The 16076-nt window shown below is 35.2% G+C and overlaps 1 protein-coding gene across 6 annotated transcripts in view; it reads right to left on the bottom strand.

Moving 5' to 3' along the window:
- Nucleotides 1–16076, bottom strand: part of ZFYVE9 (zinc finger FYVE-type containing 9) — a 189701-nt gene that overhangs the window by 70563 nt on the left and 103062 nt on the right. For 5 of the 6 annotated variants that reach the window (XM_082428846.1, XM_082428847.1, XM_082428844.1 and 2 more), the window contains 4 exons: nt 14562–14731; nt 8310–8430; nt 4112–4234; nt 2126–2281 (listed from right to left, as the gene is read on the bottom strand). In XM_082428846.1, the coding sequence (XP_082284972.1) occupies nt 2126–2281; nt 4112–4234; nt 8310–8430; nt 14562–14731 (570 nt within the window). The remainder of the gene's footprint in view (nt 1–2125; nt 2282–4111; nt 4235–8309; nt 8431–14561; nt 14732–16076) is intronic. The other variant, XM_082428848.1, reaches the window with a different exon arrangement.

Genomic DNA, 16076 nt, shown 5'->3' on the forward strand with positions numbered 1-16076 from the left:
GATCATTTCACAATATATACATATATTGAATCATTATAGTGTACACCTGAAACTAATATAATGTATGTGTCAATTATATCAATAAAAATTTTAAGTCAATTTTATTGAGGTATTATTTACACACAATAAAACCTACATATTTTAATTATACAGTTCAATGAGTTTTGACAAATGTAAACACCCATGTAACCACTATCCCAATCAAGATACAGAACATTTGTATCAACCCAGAGAGTTCCCAGGGCCCGTCTACAATCAATTCTAGTGCTTGCACCCACACCTCACCCCAGACAAACAATGATCTAATTTCCATCACCACAGATTCATTTCACCTGTTCCAGAGAATCACATAAACGTAACCACATAATATGTACTTTTTTGTGCCTGGCTTCTTTTGTTCAGTATTACTGTCTGTGAACTTCATCCATGTTGCATATATCAGCAGTTTGTTTATCTTTCATTGTTATGCAGTATTCTAGTGCTCATCCACTGTAAGTTTGTTTATCCACTGGTAATTGTTTCTTATCTGCTCTACCTGCTACCAGACACACAGACTTTGATCCATTTTCATACTGCTTCTAGAGTCATCTTTCTAAAACGCAAATCTGGTTATGTTATTCATTTCTTTCAATGGCTCCTCACTGCCTGCAGAATAAAGGACAAACTCCTAATCAAGACATTCATGAACCTCCCATGCCCTAGTCCCTGATGCCCTCTCAAAACCCATATAAACATGCAATCTGAATACATTCAAACTGAGGGGAAAAAAAAGAATGTTTCAAGTAATTTCTGGAATGAAATTTAGGCCTAGAGGCTCCAGATGACTTCAAATTAACCCCATACATTTTGGAACTGACACAAATACTGAACAGTAAATACTGAACTGTACTTCACAGGTATCATGTGGTCAGTTTCTAACATAGCACCTTGCCTTCATGTAATATTTCACCTAAAATATCATAGCTATGACATAAAGGCATAATCTTTTATGCATAAGCTATAACCACATTAAAGATGAAATTTTGTATCATGCTTTTGTACTTATTTCAAGAGCATTTTCCATAAAACTACTACTTTTAATAGCTAGAAAATATTCTAAAAAAGATGCATTCATCTAAAAAGTATAACACACTTAAACTTTTTTCCTATAGCTGGGCATTTAGGTTGCCTCTAAATTTTTGTGTTAAATTTAAGTAATACGATAATAAACACTTTCATGTACAAAGTGTATTTTACATTTCAGATAATTTCTTTGGCATAGAATCCCACAAAGGGAATTACCTGCATTCAGAAAGTATGAATAATTTATTACTTTAATATATTTATTAAAACATTATCAAATAATATATGAAAATAATTTTAATACATTGGCTACCCTCACCCCACCCCAGCCTTGTTTCTCAGGGATAATCTCATTTATTATTCACTTGCTTTAGTTCTTATACTACTCTTTCCCTATTTATCAACTACAGATATTATTTTTTGACTTTTTATCATGATAAATGAGAACTTAGCTCAATTACACTACTTCTTACCTCCTCTGTTAAATCTGCTGAAGGTTAACTTTGTAATGTCAAATAATACACTTAAGTATACTTCTTCTCTCTCAGCTTTTAATAGTATGTCTTTATATTAGTATCTTTAGTCTTTTCCAGCTTCTAATAGTTATGCATTTACTTTTACATTGTTACAGGTAACAATATTTACAATTTATTTTGAAACCATAATAAAGTTGTTCATGCTAATGGTTTTTGAAACTTGAAAATTAAATGAATATTTACATTATGATTATATAAATATTGTTAACTGAAGTAGTAAGTTATCATTATGCTTCCTTCTACCGGATACCAATACTATATCCCCTAGGCCACTCAAAGGAAAATATTCTTACATCATGGTCAATGGATTATCTTACAACTCTGATTCTAGCCATTATAAAATAGTAACAACATGTCACGTAAAGTATTAAAATTTATAACTTCCTCAAACCATGCCAAGTTCTAACTTGCCAATACTACCAAAGTCCAATGCCAGGTTTCCAAATTTAAGACTATTATTTTGCATCTGAGTCCAAAATTTTTTATCATCTGTAAAGGGTGCAGACTAAGTCAGAAAGTATCCCCACCTGCCAGAGCATCCCGATAAAGCTGCACAAAATGGTTAAAGATATCCTTCGGCAAGCACTTTTCATCCGGTAGACATTGTAGAAGAATGACTATCTCAGACTGACCCACTGCATGCATTCCCTTAGTTGTGAAACACCAGCACTTCCTGTTCACATCTATAGATGAAATAAAAAGAAATGAAGACATTATTTTCAATCCTTACCCTTAAGAAATGCACAGAAATCTTTGTTATAATACACCAAAGAATAAAATAGATCACATTGAGTCTGTATAATTCAGCTGTGAACTGTCACTGCACTGAGCCAAAGGACTATTGCAGAAAATAAAGCATACCAATGCCTCTTGCTCTAAGCAAACACTTACAAAAACAACTGGAAGGGAAGTAAAGGAAGTAATAGTGAAAGAAAGTGCACTAAAAACTTTTAACTTCTATTATAAAATGGTGTAAGTATTAAAAGAAACAACATTCCATTAACGATAAAATAAATTAAACCAAACTATGCATCCTTAGCTATAATGATTAAAGGATATATTCCCCCACCTATGTGTGTGTGTGTGTGTGTGTGTATAATTAAATCACTTTACTAAGGGAAATAATTAAAACTAGAAACAAGAAAAACAATAAAAGCAATTATTATAGCCTTGGATTCAGGCTATGTCCTAAAGAAAATATATTTTGATGTATACTTATTAAATTTAATCTGTGACTAAAAGAGTCTAGCTATTTAAATTATAGTCTTCCTGGGAGAAAATTCTAGATAATCAGCAACAGGACTTTACTTGACTTCATCCTGTAAAAAGCAGTGAAACAGATGGCTTTTCTGGACTAATTACTTCTACTTCTTCACTTTAAGGCTATGTAGAGTCACAACAGCACAAGCTATACGTAGTTCAAAAATAATGTTCAATCCTTGATATTTTTATTATTTGTATGCCAACACAACAAGATCCCCAATGGAACTGAAAAAGGGTTCAAATAAAATTATGGATATCATGATGTAAATCAACACTAATAAAAGATCCCTTTCTTTCATTCTGTGAATTGTTTCTTTATATACCTAAACAAGAGGTGCCCAATCCAACTATATTAAGATGGTGCACACTTAAGGAACTCTAGGTTAGCTATTTTCTAAGTATAACTTATAAACTAGAAACGGTAAGTTGAAATTTCCTGCAAATTATTTTAGAATTTGATACTAGAAGGAAAGGTGGCAAGCATTAGCAGCTGGCCAAACATACAAGGGTGTGATTAGCAAACAAACCAGAAACCTGCATTTCATTTATACAGAGCCTCTAAAGAATTTAGTATATCGGTGTTTCTGGTTTCCAAGGACACCTTAAAAGAAATACACAGTGGGAACTGGAGGACTGTTCCCCAATGCTTCCTTCCTCTCTCCAAAACTCTGCCTATCAACATTCATCCAGGATAAATGCATTCTCTATTTTCCAATACCATACTGGATTCAAGATTCTAGGTTACTATCCTCTCTCTTATTCTGATACCTAAGAAGCTAGCACCAAGAAGTGAGAAGTTTCTTCTGAATCCTAAATTGTGATGTACTTACTGAAGTTTTACTGTGTGTTAGTTAACACTTCTCCCAAATAAGGTTTTGCACCATGATTAAGGTTTCTGGGATTTAAACCTAGCATGTAAATTGACCCCCCTGGATAATTTATCCACCTCCAGTTATTCTGGTGGTGAGTTGTGACTTAGCATACCCATCTCAGGAAGAACTTAACTCAGATGAGTTCAAGTTTCGTTTGGCTTTCCTCCATGGAGAATTCACCTATCTCACCCCTTTGATTAAAAGCAAGAGTCTCAGTCAGTCCAACAGTTGTCCTTGGGGATATATAATTTTATACAAACCAACTTCTTCCGTACCCAGTTTTCATTAAGATGTGGCTCTACATAAAAATACTTGTGTGTTATCAATTTAATGACTCAGTATCTCATTTTAATTTAAAAAAACAAATCTCCAACTTACAATTTACAATTTTAACCATTGACAACAAATTTGCATTTAAAACAAATACAAGTGGGTCAGGGCCACCATCCTCCAATTGCTGCATTACTGAAATCTGTGATGGTTTCTCTTCCACAGCATAGTCTGTAAGGGGAGAAAACAATGTAAGCCATTGGTTAAAGAGACAAATCAAGACAGAAATCTGATGGAGGAAGGGCCTTATTATTGACAGGAAAGAGATAAGCAATTGATTTATAGATAGGGTGAACACAGGTTTATATCTGCTATCCCAGTGGCATATTAATAGTGCCCCTTTCATTCTTAAAAGTGATCTAGTCCAGTTTGGATGAAAACATGGTTATCCTATGTATAGACTTCTCCACGCAATGGTTTAGGCCACAGTCTAAAAACAACCCTTTGATTTAACAAAAATCCTCCAACTATCATAATAAGAATTTCACATATTACATGTTCTAAGACCAACATTTAAAATAATCCGTGATATACAAGGAAGTGATAATACACTAGTTACCTCTAGAAAGGATGTCTAGGGGTTGAAGCAGAGGGGAATCCTACTTTTTACTCTATATGCTTTTGTACTGTTGAGATTTTTTACCATTAAAAAAAATCAAACTTTAAAAAATGCACCCAGACAATAAAAGTATCATAAGCGACTGGTTTTATGAAACAATTCCTCTAAGTATAAGTCAAGAAAGAGTTCAGTACAAAATAACACCATTTCCCACTGACCAATAGAAACCAAAATGTATTTTGGAAATGTATACACTATCAATGAAAATATTTACTGAAAAGAGAAACACTAAGTGACTTTCAAAAAAATTTTTTAATTAAGTTTTTCCACTGGAATACAAAATAGCAAAATTCTGGTTAAGAGATAGTAATATGATTTAAGAAAGTGAATATACAATAGATAACTAGTTGCTGCTTCTTGGTAGGAGAGGTTTTGACAATTAGATTTAATGGATGTGACTTTTAATGAAAATGGAACCCTGAAGTCTTATTTTAACAGCAGAGTAGGCCAATTTAATTTCTTATTAATTTAAGATTTATTAAAATAACCCAAATTTGAAACCTAAGTAGCAAATTTGCTTACAAAAGAATATTTTTAGAGGGTCCTAGTAAAGGAGCAAAGGCATTATACAATCAAAAGAATGCTTAACTTTATGTGAAAGTTCATTGTTGAACTGAGACACAAGCTGCATTTGATAGTATGATACATTCAGCCAACACTACTGAGAGCCTAATAGGCCCAGCACCATGCTAGGAGCAGAAGACACAAACATGAATTCAGACTGAAGGAATTCATGGTCTATAGAGAATAAGGAATCAGACCTATAAAATATCTAAATTACAATGAAAACTGTGTTAATATAGTAATAGTCTATAAGAATTTCTATTTGAACAGAAATGAGGATGTAAAACACTACTACAAAGACAGCTGAGGTAGGATTCAGAGAAGTTTTCCATTAATATGGATTTTGAAAGGTTGAGGAGTTAATCAAGGAGTCTAGCATATAGAAGGGTATTCTATTCTAGACAGAGGAAAGAAAGATAAAAAAATATTAATTACATGCCTACTTTGTACCAATTTTCTTGCTATGTACTTTCAGGTATGAAATCTGATTTATTATTCATAATGACTCTTAATTAGCTATAGTTATCTAATTTTTTTTTAAAAATCTAGGAAAAAGATTCAGAGAGGATAAATGACTTGCCCACTGGATCATACAGCTGGAATGGACTGTTACCAGATTAAAGCTCAGGCTGGTCCAGGTCTGAAGTCCATTCTCTTCCCACTATTCCACAGCATAAGAAAAAGCATGGAAGTGTGAAATGTGAATATTCAGAAAACAGTAAATAATCTGTAGCATGCCTGTAAAGTACTGGGGTGTTGGCTGGAAATAAAATTAGATAAGTTGAGATAAGGTTACAAGGAACACTGTATGCCAAGGTAAGTAATTTATATGGAAGGCATTGGGAACCCATTGAATTTTGTAAGCAAGAACAACATCCTATGTTTAAAAAGATAACTGGACCTAATCAAACTTATTAGCTTTTGCACTGCAAAGGAAACCATAAACAAAACAAAAAAGAAAACCTACGGACTGGGAGAAAATATTTGCAAATGATGCGACCAACAAGGGCTTAATTTCCAAAATATACAAACAGCTCATAATAGCTCAATATCAAAAAAATAACCCAATCAAAAAATGGGCAGAAGACCTAAGGAGACATTTCTCCAAAGAAGACATACAGATGGCCAACAGGCACATGAAAAGATGCTCAACATCACTAGTTATTAGAGAAATGCAAATCAAAACTACAATGAGGTACCACCTCACACCAGTCAGAATGGCCATCATTAAAAAGTCTACAAATAACAAATGCTGGAGAGGGTGTGGAAAAAAGGGAATCCTCCTACACTGTTGGTGGGAATGTAAACTGGTGAAGCCACTATGAAGAACAGTATGGAGGTTCCTCAAAAAACTAAAAAAAGAGTTGCCATATGATCCAGCAATCCCACTCCTGGGCATATACCCGGGCAAAACTATAATTTGAAAAGATACATGCCCCCCTACGTTCATAGTAGCACTATTTACAATAGCCAAGACATGGAAACAACCTAAATGTCCATCGATAGACAAATGGATAAAGAAGATGTGGGGTGTGTGTGTGTGTGTGTGTGTGTGTGTGTATACACACACACACACACACACACACACACACACAATGGAATATTACTAAGCCATAAAAAGAATGAAATAATGTCATTTGCAGCTACATTGGTGGACCTAAAGATTATCATGCTAAGCCAAGTAAGTCAGAAAGAGAAAGACAAATACCGTATGATATCACTTATATGTGGAATCTAAAATATGACACAAATGAACTTATCTATGAAACAGAAATAGACTCACAGACATAGAAAACAGACTTGTAGTTGCCAGGGGGCAAGGAGGGTGCAGGGGAGGGTTGGACTGGGAGTTTGGGACTAGCAGATGCAAACTATTGATATTATATATAGATTGGATAAACGACAAGGTCCTATTGTATAGCACAGGGAACTATGTTCAATATCCTGTAACAAACCATGATGGAAAATAATATCAAAAAGGATATATATACATGTATAACTGAATCACTTTGCTGTACACCAGAAATTAACACAACATTGTAAATCAACTATACTTCAAAAAAAAAGATAACTGGCACCAATATGTAAGATTAAATAAAGGAGAGAAAGACTGAAGGCAGGGAGACCAGGTAAAAGACTAGGACAAAAATGAGGAGAGATTATTGATAAACCATCTCCTGAAAATGTACTGACTGGATGCTGATCTGGATCTATCAACAAGAAACTTTTGCATAAAGATAACATTCTTGGGCTTCCCTGGTGGCACAGTGGTTGAGAATCCGCCTGCCAATGCAGGGGACACGGGTTCGAGCCCTGGTCTGGGAAGATCCCACATGCCGCGGAGCAACTAGGCCCGTGAGCCACAACTACTGAGCCTGCACGTTTGGAGCCTGTGCTCCACAACAAGAGAGGCCGCGATAGTGAGAGGCCCGCGCACCGCGATGAAGAGTGGCCCCCACTTGCCGCAACTAGAGAAAGCCTTCGCACAGAAACGAAGACCCAACACAGCCAAAAATAAATAAACAAATAAATTAATTAATTAACTTAAAAAAAAAAAGATAAGCATTCTTTTGACTGATTAGTAAGTTTGCGTCTTACCAGGACTCGCTAAAAATATTTTTTAACAGAAAATTGCTACTTAAGTTCAGAGCTCTCCACTTATTATATACACATTTCTGAATGTGTATTGTACTTCAAAACAAGAAGTTAAATTAATGTACTGACTGTATCATGTGGGCCAATCCTAGAACTATAAGCAACTCTTCAGAGTATTATGTGCTTTGGAATATGAAGAAAGAACTGCCAATAAGCTACATTTATACACAGTGGGAATTAAAAATAATATTACATCCTTCCAACATATGAAATGATAATATAAAAACATAAATATCTTCTCTAAAACAATCCGTAACAGCAACAATGCTTTTCATGGCACTGAGTAGTCACCTTTTTTGTTGGAGAAGAGAAAGGTGGTTATCACTTGAATTCTATCTCCTTCCCTTAATTAGAAGGCAACATTTGGCATATATAACTATCCCTGTTTAAACATCTAAGTCGACATACCTCCTTTTACACCAGTGGAGATGAGAATGGGAGGAAGGCCATCTTCAGGAATAAGGTTCATTGCACTGCCAACAGGACTTCCAACCTGAGTTATACTTCCAGAGAATAGAGAAATATCCGTCTAGGACAAGCAAATTAGCAAAGAGAGCATTACACACAGTTGAAGACTTAGGCAGAATAGAGTCCAGACTACAAATGGGAATTTAAGTGAAAATTTCAAATTCATGCTTTTTGAAAGACAGCACAAGATACTCAACCTGTGGTTTCCCAAGGACTGGGCTTATACTATGAAAATGTTTATAATTGTATAGTTTCTCCTTTTGGCATCATCAAATCATAGTAATGAGAGAAAAGGTCTTGGAACCTGGGTTAAAGCTTCCTTTACCAAGGTTTCTTTTGCCATAAAAGAAAAATATTTTTTAAACTTGCAGTGGCAACAGAAACAAACTTTCAACATTATCTCGTAATTTCTGAACCTTGAGAATTGGGGTGATCGTTGTACAACAATGTGAATGTAATTAAAAATGATTAAAATGGTAAATTTTATGTTATGTCTTTTTTACCACAATAAAAAAAAATTAACTTTGATGAAAGAGTTTTCATTTACTTTGTCATGAAATTAAACTTCAAGTTCATTTTTCTTTGCATTAATATGAAGATCACATTAACTACACTTAATAAAGTATAATGTTGCAAAATACATTTTGAGTGGGGTTAAATCCACTTAATTAACAGTTTAATAGAATATGTTCAAAGATCTATTGAAATGATGCTCTATATTCTTCATAACTTAAGCAAGAAATAGAAGTTTTAAGCACTATTTACAATAGCCAAGACATGGAAGCAACCTAAGCATCCAATGACAGATGAAAGGGTAAAGAAGATGTGGTATGTACACACACACACACACACACACACACACACACACACACACACACACACACACACAGGAATAATACTCAGCCATTAAAAAGAAGGAAATAATGCCATGTGTAGCAACATGGATGGACCTAGAGATTATCATACTAAGTGAAGTAAGCCAGAAAGAGAAAGACAAATATCATATATCACTTATATGTGGAATCTAAAAAAATATATGATACAAATGAACTTATTTACAAACTAGAAACAGACTCACAGACTTAGAAAACAAACTTATGGCTACCAAAGGGGAAAGGGGGGTGGGTGGGTGATAAATTAGGAGCTTGGGATTAACAGATACACACCAATTTACATAAAATAGATAAACAACAAGGTCCTACAGTATAGTACATGGAACTATATTCAGTATCCTGTAACAACCTATAAAGGAAAAGAATCTGAAAAAGAATATATATATATATATATATATATATATATATATATATATATATATATATATATAACTGAATCACTTTGCTGTACACCAGAAATTAATACAACATTGTAAATCAATAATACTTCCATTTTTAAAAAAGAAAGCTTTTAAAAAGTTAAAGGAAAAGCATATAAAAACTTTTTAACATGTTTAGGGACTTCCCTGGTGGCACAGTGGTTGGGACTCTGTGCTCCCAATGCGAGGGGCCCAGGTTTGGTCCCTCATTGGGGGCTGGGTGCCGCATGCATGCTGCAGCTGGGAGTTCACATGCTGCAACTAGGGAGCCTCCCAGCCGCAACTGGGGGGCCCACGAGCCGCAGCTGGGGAGCCCGCCTGCCGCAACTGGGACCCGGTACAATCAGATGAATAATAAAATAAGTAAAAAATTTTAAAAATACATAGGATTCTCATTTTAAAAAAAAAACTGTTTAACATGTATAAAAATGTTTATAGCAGCTTTACTCAAATAGCCAAAGTGTGGAAGCAATCCAAATGTCCATTAATAGGAAAATAGATAAATTGTGGTAGAGCCATATGATGGAATATTACTCAGCAATAAAAAATATTTATTTTTGATGCACACAACACAGATAAATCTCATTAAGTATTTTTTTAATAAATTTATTTATTTATTTATTTATTGGCTGCATTGGGTCTTCGTTGCTGCGTGCGGGCTTTCCCTAGTTGCGATGAGCAGGAGCTACTCTTTGTTGCAGTGCGCGGGCTTCTCATTGTGGTGGCTTCCCTTGTTGCGGAGCATGGACTCTAGGCACTCGGGCTTCGGTAGTTGTGGCTCACAGGCTCTAGAGCGCAGGCTCAGTAGTTGTGGCGCTCAGGCTTAGCTGCTCTGCAACATGTGGGATCTTCCTGGATCAGGGCTCAAACCCATGTCCCCTGCATTGGCAGGCAGATTCTTAACCACTGTGCCACCAGGGAAGTACCTCATTAAGTATTAGAGTTTAAGAAGTTAGACACAAAACATTATATATCATATTTTTCCATTTATATGAAATTCAAAAACAGGCAAAACTAATCTATGGTGATACAAGTCCGAATAATGGTTACCTTGGGGGAAAGGAGGCAGGTATTGACAGAAAAAGGGCATGAAGGAAACTTCTATAGTGATAGAAATGTTCTGTGTATCTTTATCTAGGTGGTGGTTACACGGGTGTGTGTGTCTATATGTATATATAGACACACACACATATATGTATGTTCAACATCTGTTTCCTAAAGATTAAGGCTCCTTAAGTACTTTGCTATATATATTTTATACTTGAATAAAGATTAACACTATTAAAAAAAAATGCCTATGTCTTATATTTTTGTCTATACTCTTTATAATTTAGGACTGTAAGTTTTTAGTGGGTTTTTGCTAAAAATTTTGCAGTGTTCTCAGTATATCGTCCTATTAGGAAATTTGGAAAATTTCATTGGCTAACCATTACTGATTTGAAGTAAATCAATAAAGTTAGATTTAGAATAGGAAATAAAGTAACCTATTCTAACTTGCTATTTAGTGATGCATAAAATCTACCTTTTGATATCATAAGAAGTGGTCATCTGGCTTCTACATAAATATCATCTATGAAAAGAAGTTTAATTTACTGAGCACCTTTTAAGTGCCAGGCACTCTATCAGGTCATAAAGATGAGAAAAATATATTCAACTCTGGCCCTAAAGAATTTTTTTTCCCTCATTTTACCAGATAAATATTAAAATAAAGTGTTGAACAATGTGAGAGCACAGAAATAAAATAACTAACTTGTTTTAGTTTCTCTTAAACTGACCTGAACTTTGTTTCCCTATAATAGTCATTCACTAGAGCTTCCTCATTCATTCAAAAAATTTATGCTTTAAGAACCTATCATAGGGGCTTCCCTGGTGGCGCAGTGGTTAAGAATCCGCCTGCCAATGCAGGGGACACGGGTTCGAGCCCTGGTCCAGGAAGATCCCACATGCCGCGGAGCAACTAAGCCCATGCACCACAACAACTGAGCCTGTGCTCCAGAACCCACAAGCCACAACTACTGAGCCCACGCACCAAAACTACTGAAGCCTGTGCTCCTAGAGCCCGTGCTCTGCTACAAGAGAAGCCACTGCAATGAGAAGCCTGCGCACCGCAATGAAGAGCAGCCCCCGCTCGCCGCAACTAGAGAAAGCCCATGCACAGCAATGAAGACCCAACACAGCCCAAAAAGTAAATAAATAAATAAATAAAAATAAATTTAAAAAAAAAGAACCTATCATATAATTTAAGAGATGTAAACAAAGTTTTGTAGAACGAAAAAAGTCATCACTGTATAAACACTATAGTTATAATTGATTCAGGTAAGATTGTCAAAGGACAGTAAAATCAGGGGACTTCTCTGGTGGTCCAGTGGTAAGGAATCTGCCTTACAATGAATGCATGGGACACGGGTTTGATCCCTGGTCAGAGAATTAAGATCCCACATGCCGCAGGGCAACTAAGCCTGCGCACCACAACTACTGATCTCACGCGCCTCAACTAGAGAGCCTGCGTGCCACAAACTACAGAGCCCACATGCCCTGGAGCCCACACGCCACAACTAGAGAGAAGCCCGCACACCACAACGAAGAGCGCAGGCGCTGCAACGAAAGATCCTGCATGCCTCAACGAAGACCCCACGTGTTGCAACTAAGACCCGAAGCAGTCAAAAATAAATAATAAATAAATCTTTAAAAAGTAATGTGTGTGTGTGTGTGTGTGTGTGTATATATATATATATATATATATATATATATATATATATGTAAAGGACAGTAAAATCATTGACTGAAAGATTGTAGGGGAAGAGGACACCCAGAGTTTCAAAGTATCACCCCTCACTTTACTTTTTAATTGCAAAGAGGAAAAGCTACTTTTGCAGTGGAGAAACACAGGAGACATCAATTTAACCAATTATCAAACTGATACTTCTTGATGTGTTCCACCAAGAAATGACCATCACTTATGGTAGTATTATTCTTGCCAAAAATATTTAATCTGTAACTAATCATGAGGAAAAAAACAGAAAAACACAAATTAAGGACTTTATGCCAAACATGGCGTAAATGCTTCAAAAATGTTAATGATGTGAAAGACAAAAAAAAAACTGGGAGAACTGTTCTAAATTAAAGAAAATCAAAGAAACATGAGAACTAAATGCAGTTGTGATCCTTGATGGTATCCTAATTTTTTAAAAAAGCTTTATTCTTTCGTTTATACACGTGTGTGTGTGTGTGTGTGTGTGTGTGTATATATATTTATTTAATAAAAAAATTTATATATATATATACACACACACACACACACACACACACACACACACGTGTATAAACGAAAGAATAAAGAACATCATGGGACAATTGGGGAAATCTGAATATGGACTATATATTTGACAATACATAGAATTATATGTTAAATTTCTTTCTCATATAGTTATATTGTACTTACGTAAGAAAATCACTTGTTCTTAGGAAACATAAGCTGAAGTATTAAGTGATAAAGTGCAACTAATCCTCAAATGGTTCCTCAAAAAACAAAGTGTGTGTGTGTGTGTGTGTGTGTGTGTAGGGGTAAAGTAAATGTGGCAAAATGGCAACAATTGGTGAATATGGGTGAAGAGTATATGGGGGTTCACTGTACTATTCTTGCAACTCTTCTGTGGATTTGAAATTTTTCCACATAAACAATTGGAGAAAAAAAGAAATTTTCTTGACAAAGTCATTGTGTAGATTCAAAGAAGAATAAGTCATATAGTTCTGGCTGCTGTCCTCTGTGGCCACAGAAAAATCCCCCAAAACAGACTTAGACATATTTAAAGACAGTGACATGGTTTAATGTACCTTCACCAAACAGGAAATTTATCTCTGTATGTCAATAAATCTAATCTTAATAACACGCAATTTCAATTATAACCAAATCCACAAATTATGTAAATTTCTAGAAAAATATTACTGAACATAAATGTAAATAAACAGTAACCATGAAAACTTCAAAAGTAAAAACTTTATCCAAACTCTGATCCTCTTATTTTATTAAAAAAAAAAAAGCCAGACACACATACTTAGTTGGAACTGATCACCTTATTATAATCTTGACCACCATATTCAACGGGGCAAACAGCAATAAGAAAGGGACCCACTGTATAAACGATCCTACGTGTATACTTTCCAATTATGGTCCTAGGTGGCTCTATTCTTTCACAGACTCAAAAAAATGTAGCTAGTATTTGACCCTTCTGAAAATCAGCCCCCAAACTGTGACCAGTGTATCCTATAGAGACAAAGTAAATGTGACAGCACAGTATGAGCTACTTTCCTTAGGTAAATTATATGAGTCTTCCATCCATTAAGTCAGTGGTTTATTTTTAAGCTTTAGAATCCTCTTTAAAAGTCTTACTTGGAAACACAATAGGCAGACCAGAAAAAAGTAGAGATGCTCGGGTTGAAGACAAAGGAATAGAAGGATTCCTCAGCCACCTTCATATTTCCTGGCCCTTCCTCACCACGGCAACTCCCTGGCAGCTACCACAGAACCTGGGGAATATGCTTTGAAAACCAAGGTATCAAGGGACCAGGATTCGCTCTAGCACAGCCTCTAGCTACAGTAGTAGACAGAGCTCACCTGAGAACAACCTTTATAAGAATCTTTCTCCTGAAAAAACTTCCAAATATAGAAAAAACAAGAACAACTGGTTTTGCCACATTTATTTTACCCCTAGACACACACACAAGCATGCCCACACACATACACACACATGCACTAAACTGTATCTGAAGTCTATAGGGTTCCACAGAAAGGTCACTCAACTTAGAAAAAGACAAGACAGAGGCAGAACAGTGCTGAGTAAAGTAAGTACTCAATTTTAGTTGCTGTTTTGTTTTCTTACCTCTGCTGATAGGGGACTGGTAGTTACTGGCTTGACTGGGTCATGTGACACAGCCAGGGTTCCTGCAGAGGAAGTTCCATTCATGGTTAATTTGGCTGCATCAGCAACTTCTCCATTAGGCAAGATCCCATCAGCAAACCAAACTCGCCTCTGCTCTCTGGGCTGAGCCACTTGAGGAGCCAGAAAAATAAAACAGGTAACACTGTGACATTGATAGGGTTTCTAACATCAAGAAGAGAAGGTCACCAATCTCAGATGTACAAAGAAATCACTATTTAGCATTTTATACTTCTAAATATAATTGTAACTGTATAAAAGTGGTTATAAATAAAAATACACATTTAAATATACTCCTTACTTCTGTAATTTATATGTAAAGATTTAAAACACTTTGCTTTAAAGTATTAAATATGCCTATGATTATGTCACATACTCTGTCCCATATCACTAAAAGAGAAACTAGGGAAGGTGTTTGAAGTGCCTAGGAAATAAACTAATAGCCCGGAAAAAATATCTAGAAATAGACATCCACAGCTCCTAAAAGTATGAGGTTTCTGTAGGAATAAAAAATCTGGAAAAGTGATACGGTATTTTTAAAAGGCAAAAGATGCCCTGAAGAATGCTGAAGAATTATTAATTAATAAAAGAAGAGTTGGCACAGATATGTAAGAATTGGGAAGCAAACTGACCAGATCTTTGGCTAAAGTGTAACTGAAGAAGAAAAAGACTGATCTGGCAGCGCAGATAGTGAAATGCAGTAGTCTGCATTTTAGTAAAAGGATGGGGAAAAGCTGGAAAACTGAGTCTGACGAAATGATCTCTTTAAATCCAGTTTTGAAAATCAATTCAAACGGCCAAAACAAAGAGAGACCAGGGAAGAACAACAAAAACAACAAATGAAGTAAAGAGAATAAAGATTTTAAGAACGAAAGCCTGAGCTCAGAAGAGTATGATAATGTCAATAGAAGTTTTTGATCTTCAAAAGGGGAGGAGGGCTATTTAACAAGGGGAAGGGAATATTGCTAGACAAAAAGATATAAAATTAATGAAAGAAGACAGAGTTTAATTATCAGGGGAGACTTCTTGACAGATCATTTTAAGGAAATATTTGTTATTTTTACTATTGATAATCCCCTGAATTTACAAAGTGCCTTTCATCTGACAATATCATAATCATAAAGATATAATAAACTAAAATAAGTTGAGCCTATGATTTTCTACCTATCATATGATATAATCAGAATTAAAGTTCTGGATTTTATAAACGTCTGTGTACCTAACACAGTATTTTCATATTTTTACAGGGATAGATTAAAAATGAAAAGAGAAAATGGCAATATATATTCCAAAAGGCAATACTAGAATGGGCTGGTCAGAAAAAAGAATTCTTATTTTCATCACTTACTAAATTCCTGCAAAGAACACTAAGGTAGGCATGAGGCTAGGATTTTGCAGGCTGATTTCAAATTCTGCAACTCTTTTCAAGTAAAAGCAAAGTAATTACTCCATTCTTAA

Source organism: Balaenoptera physalus, assembly GCF_965194825.1.
Source record: "Balaenoptera physalus genome assembly, chromosome: 1".
NCBI lineage: Eukaryota > Metazoa > Chordata > Mammalia > Artiodactyla > Balaenopteridae > Balaenoptera > Balaenoptera physalus.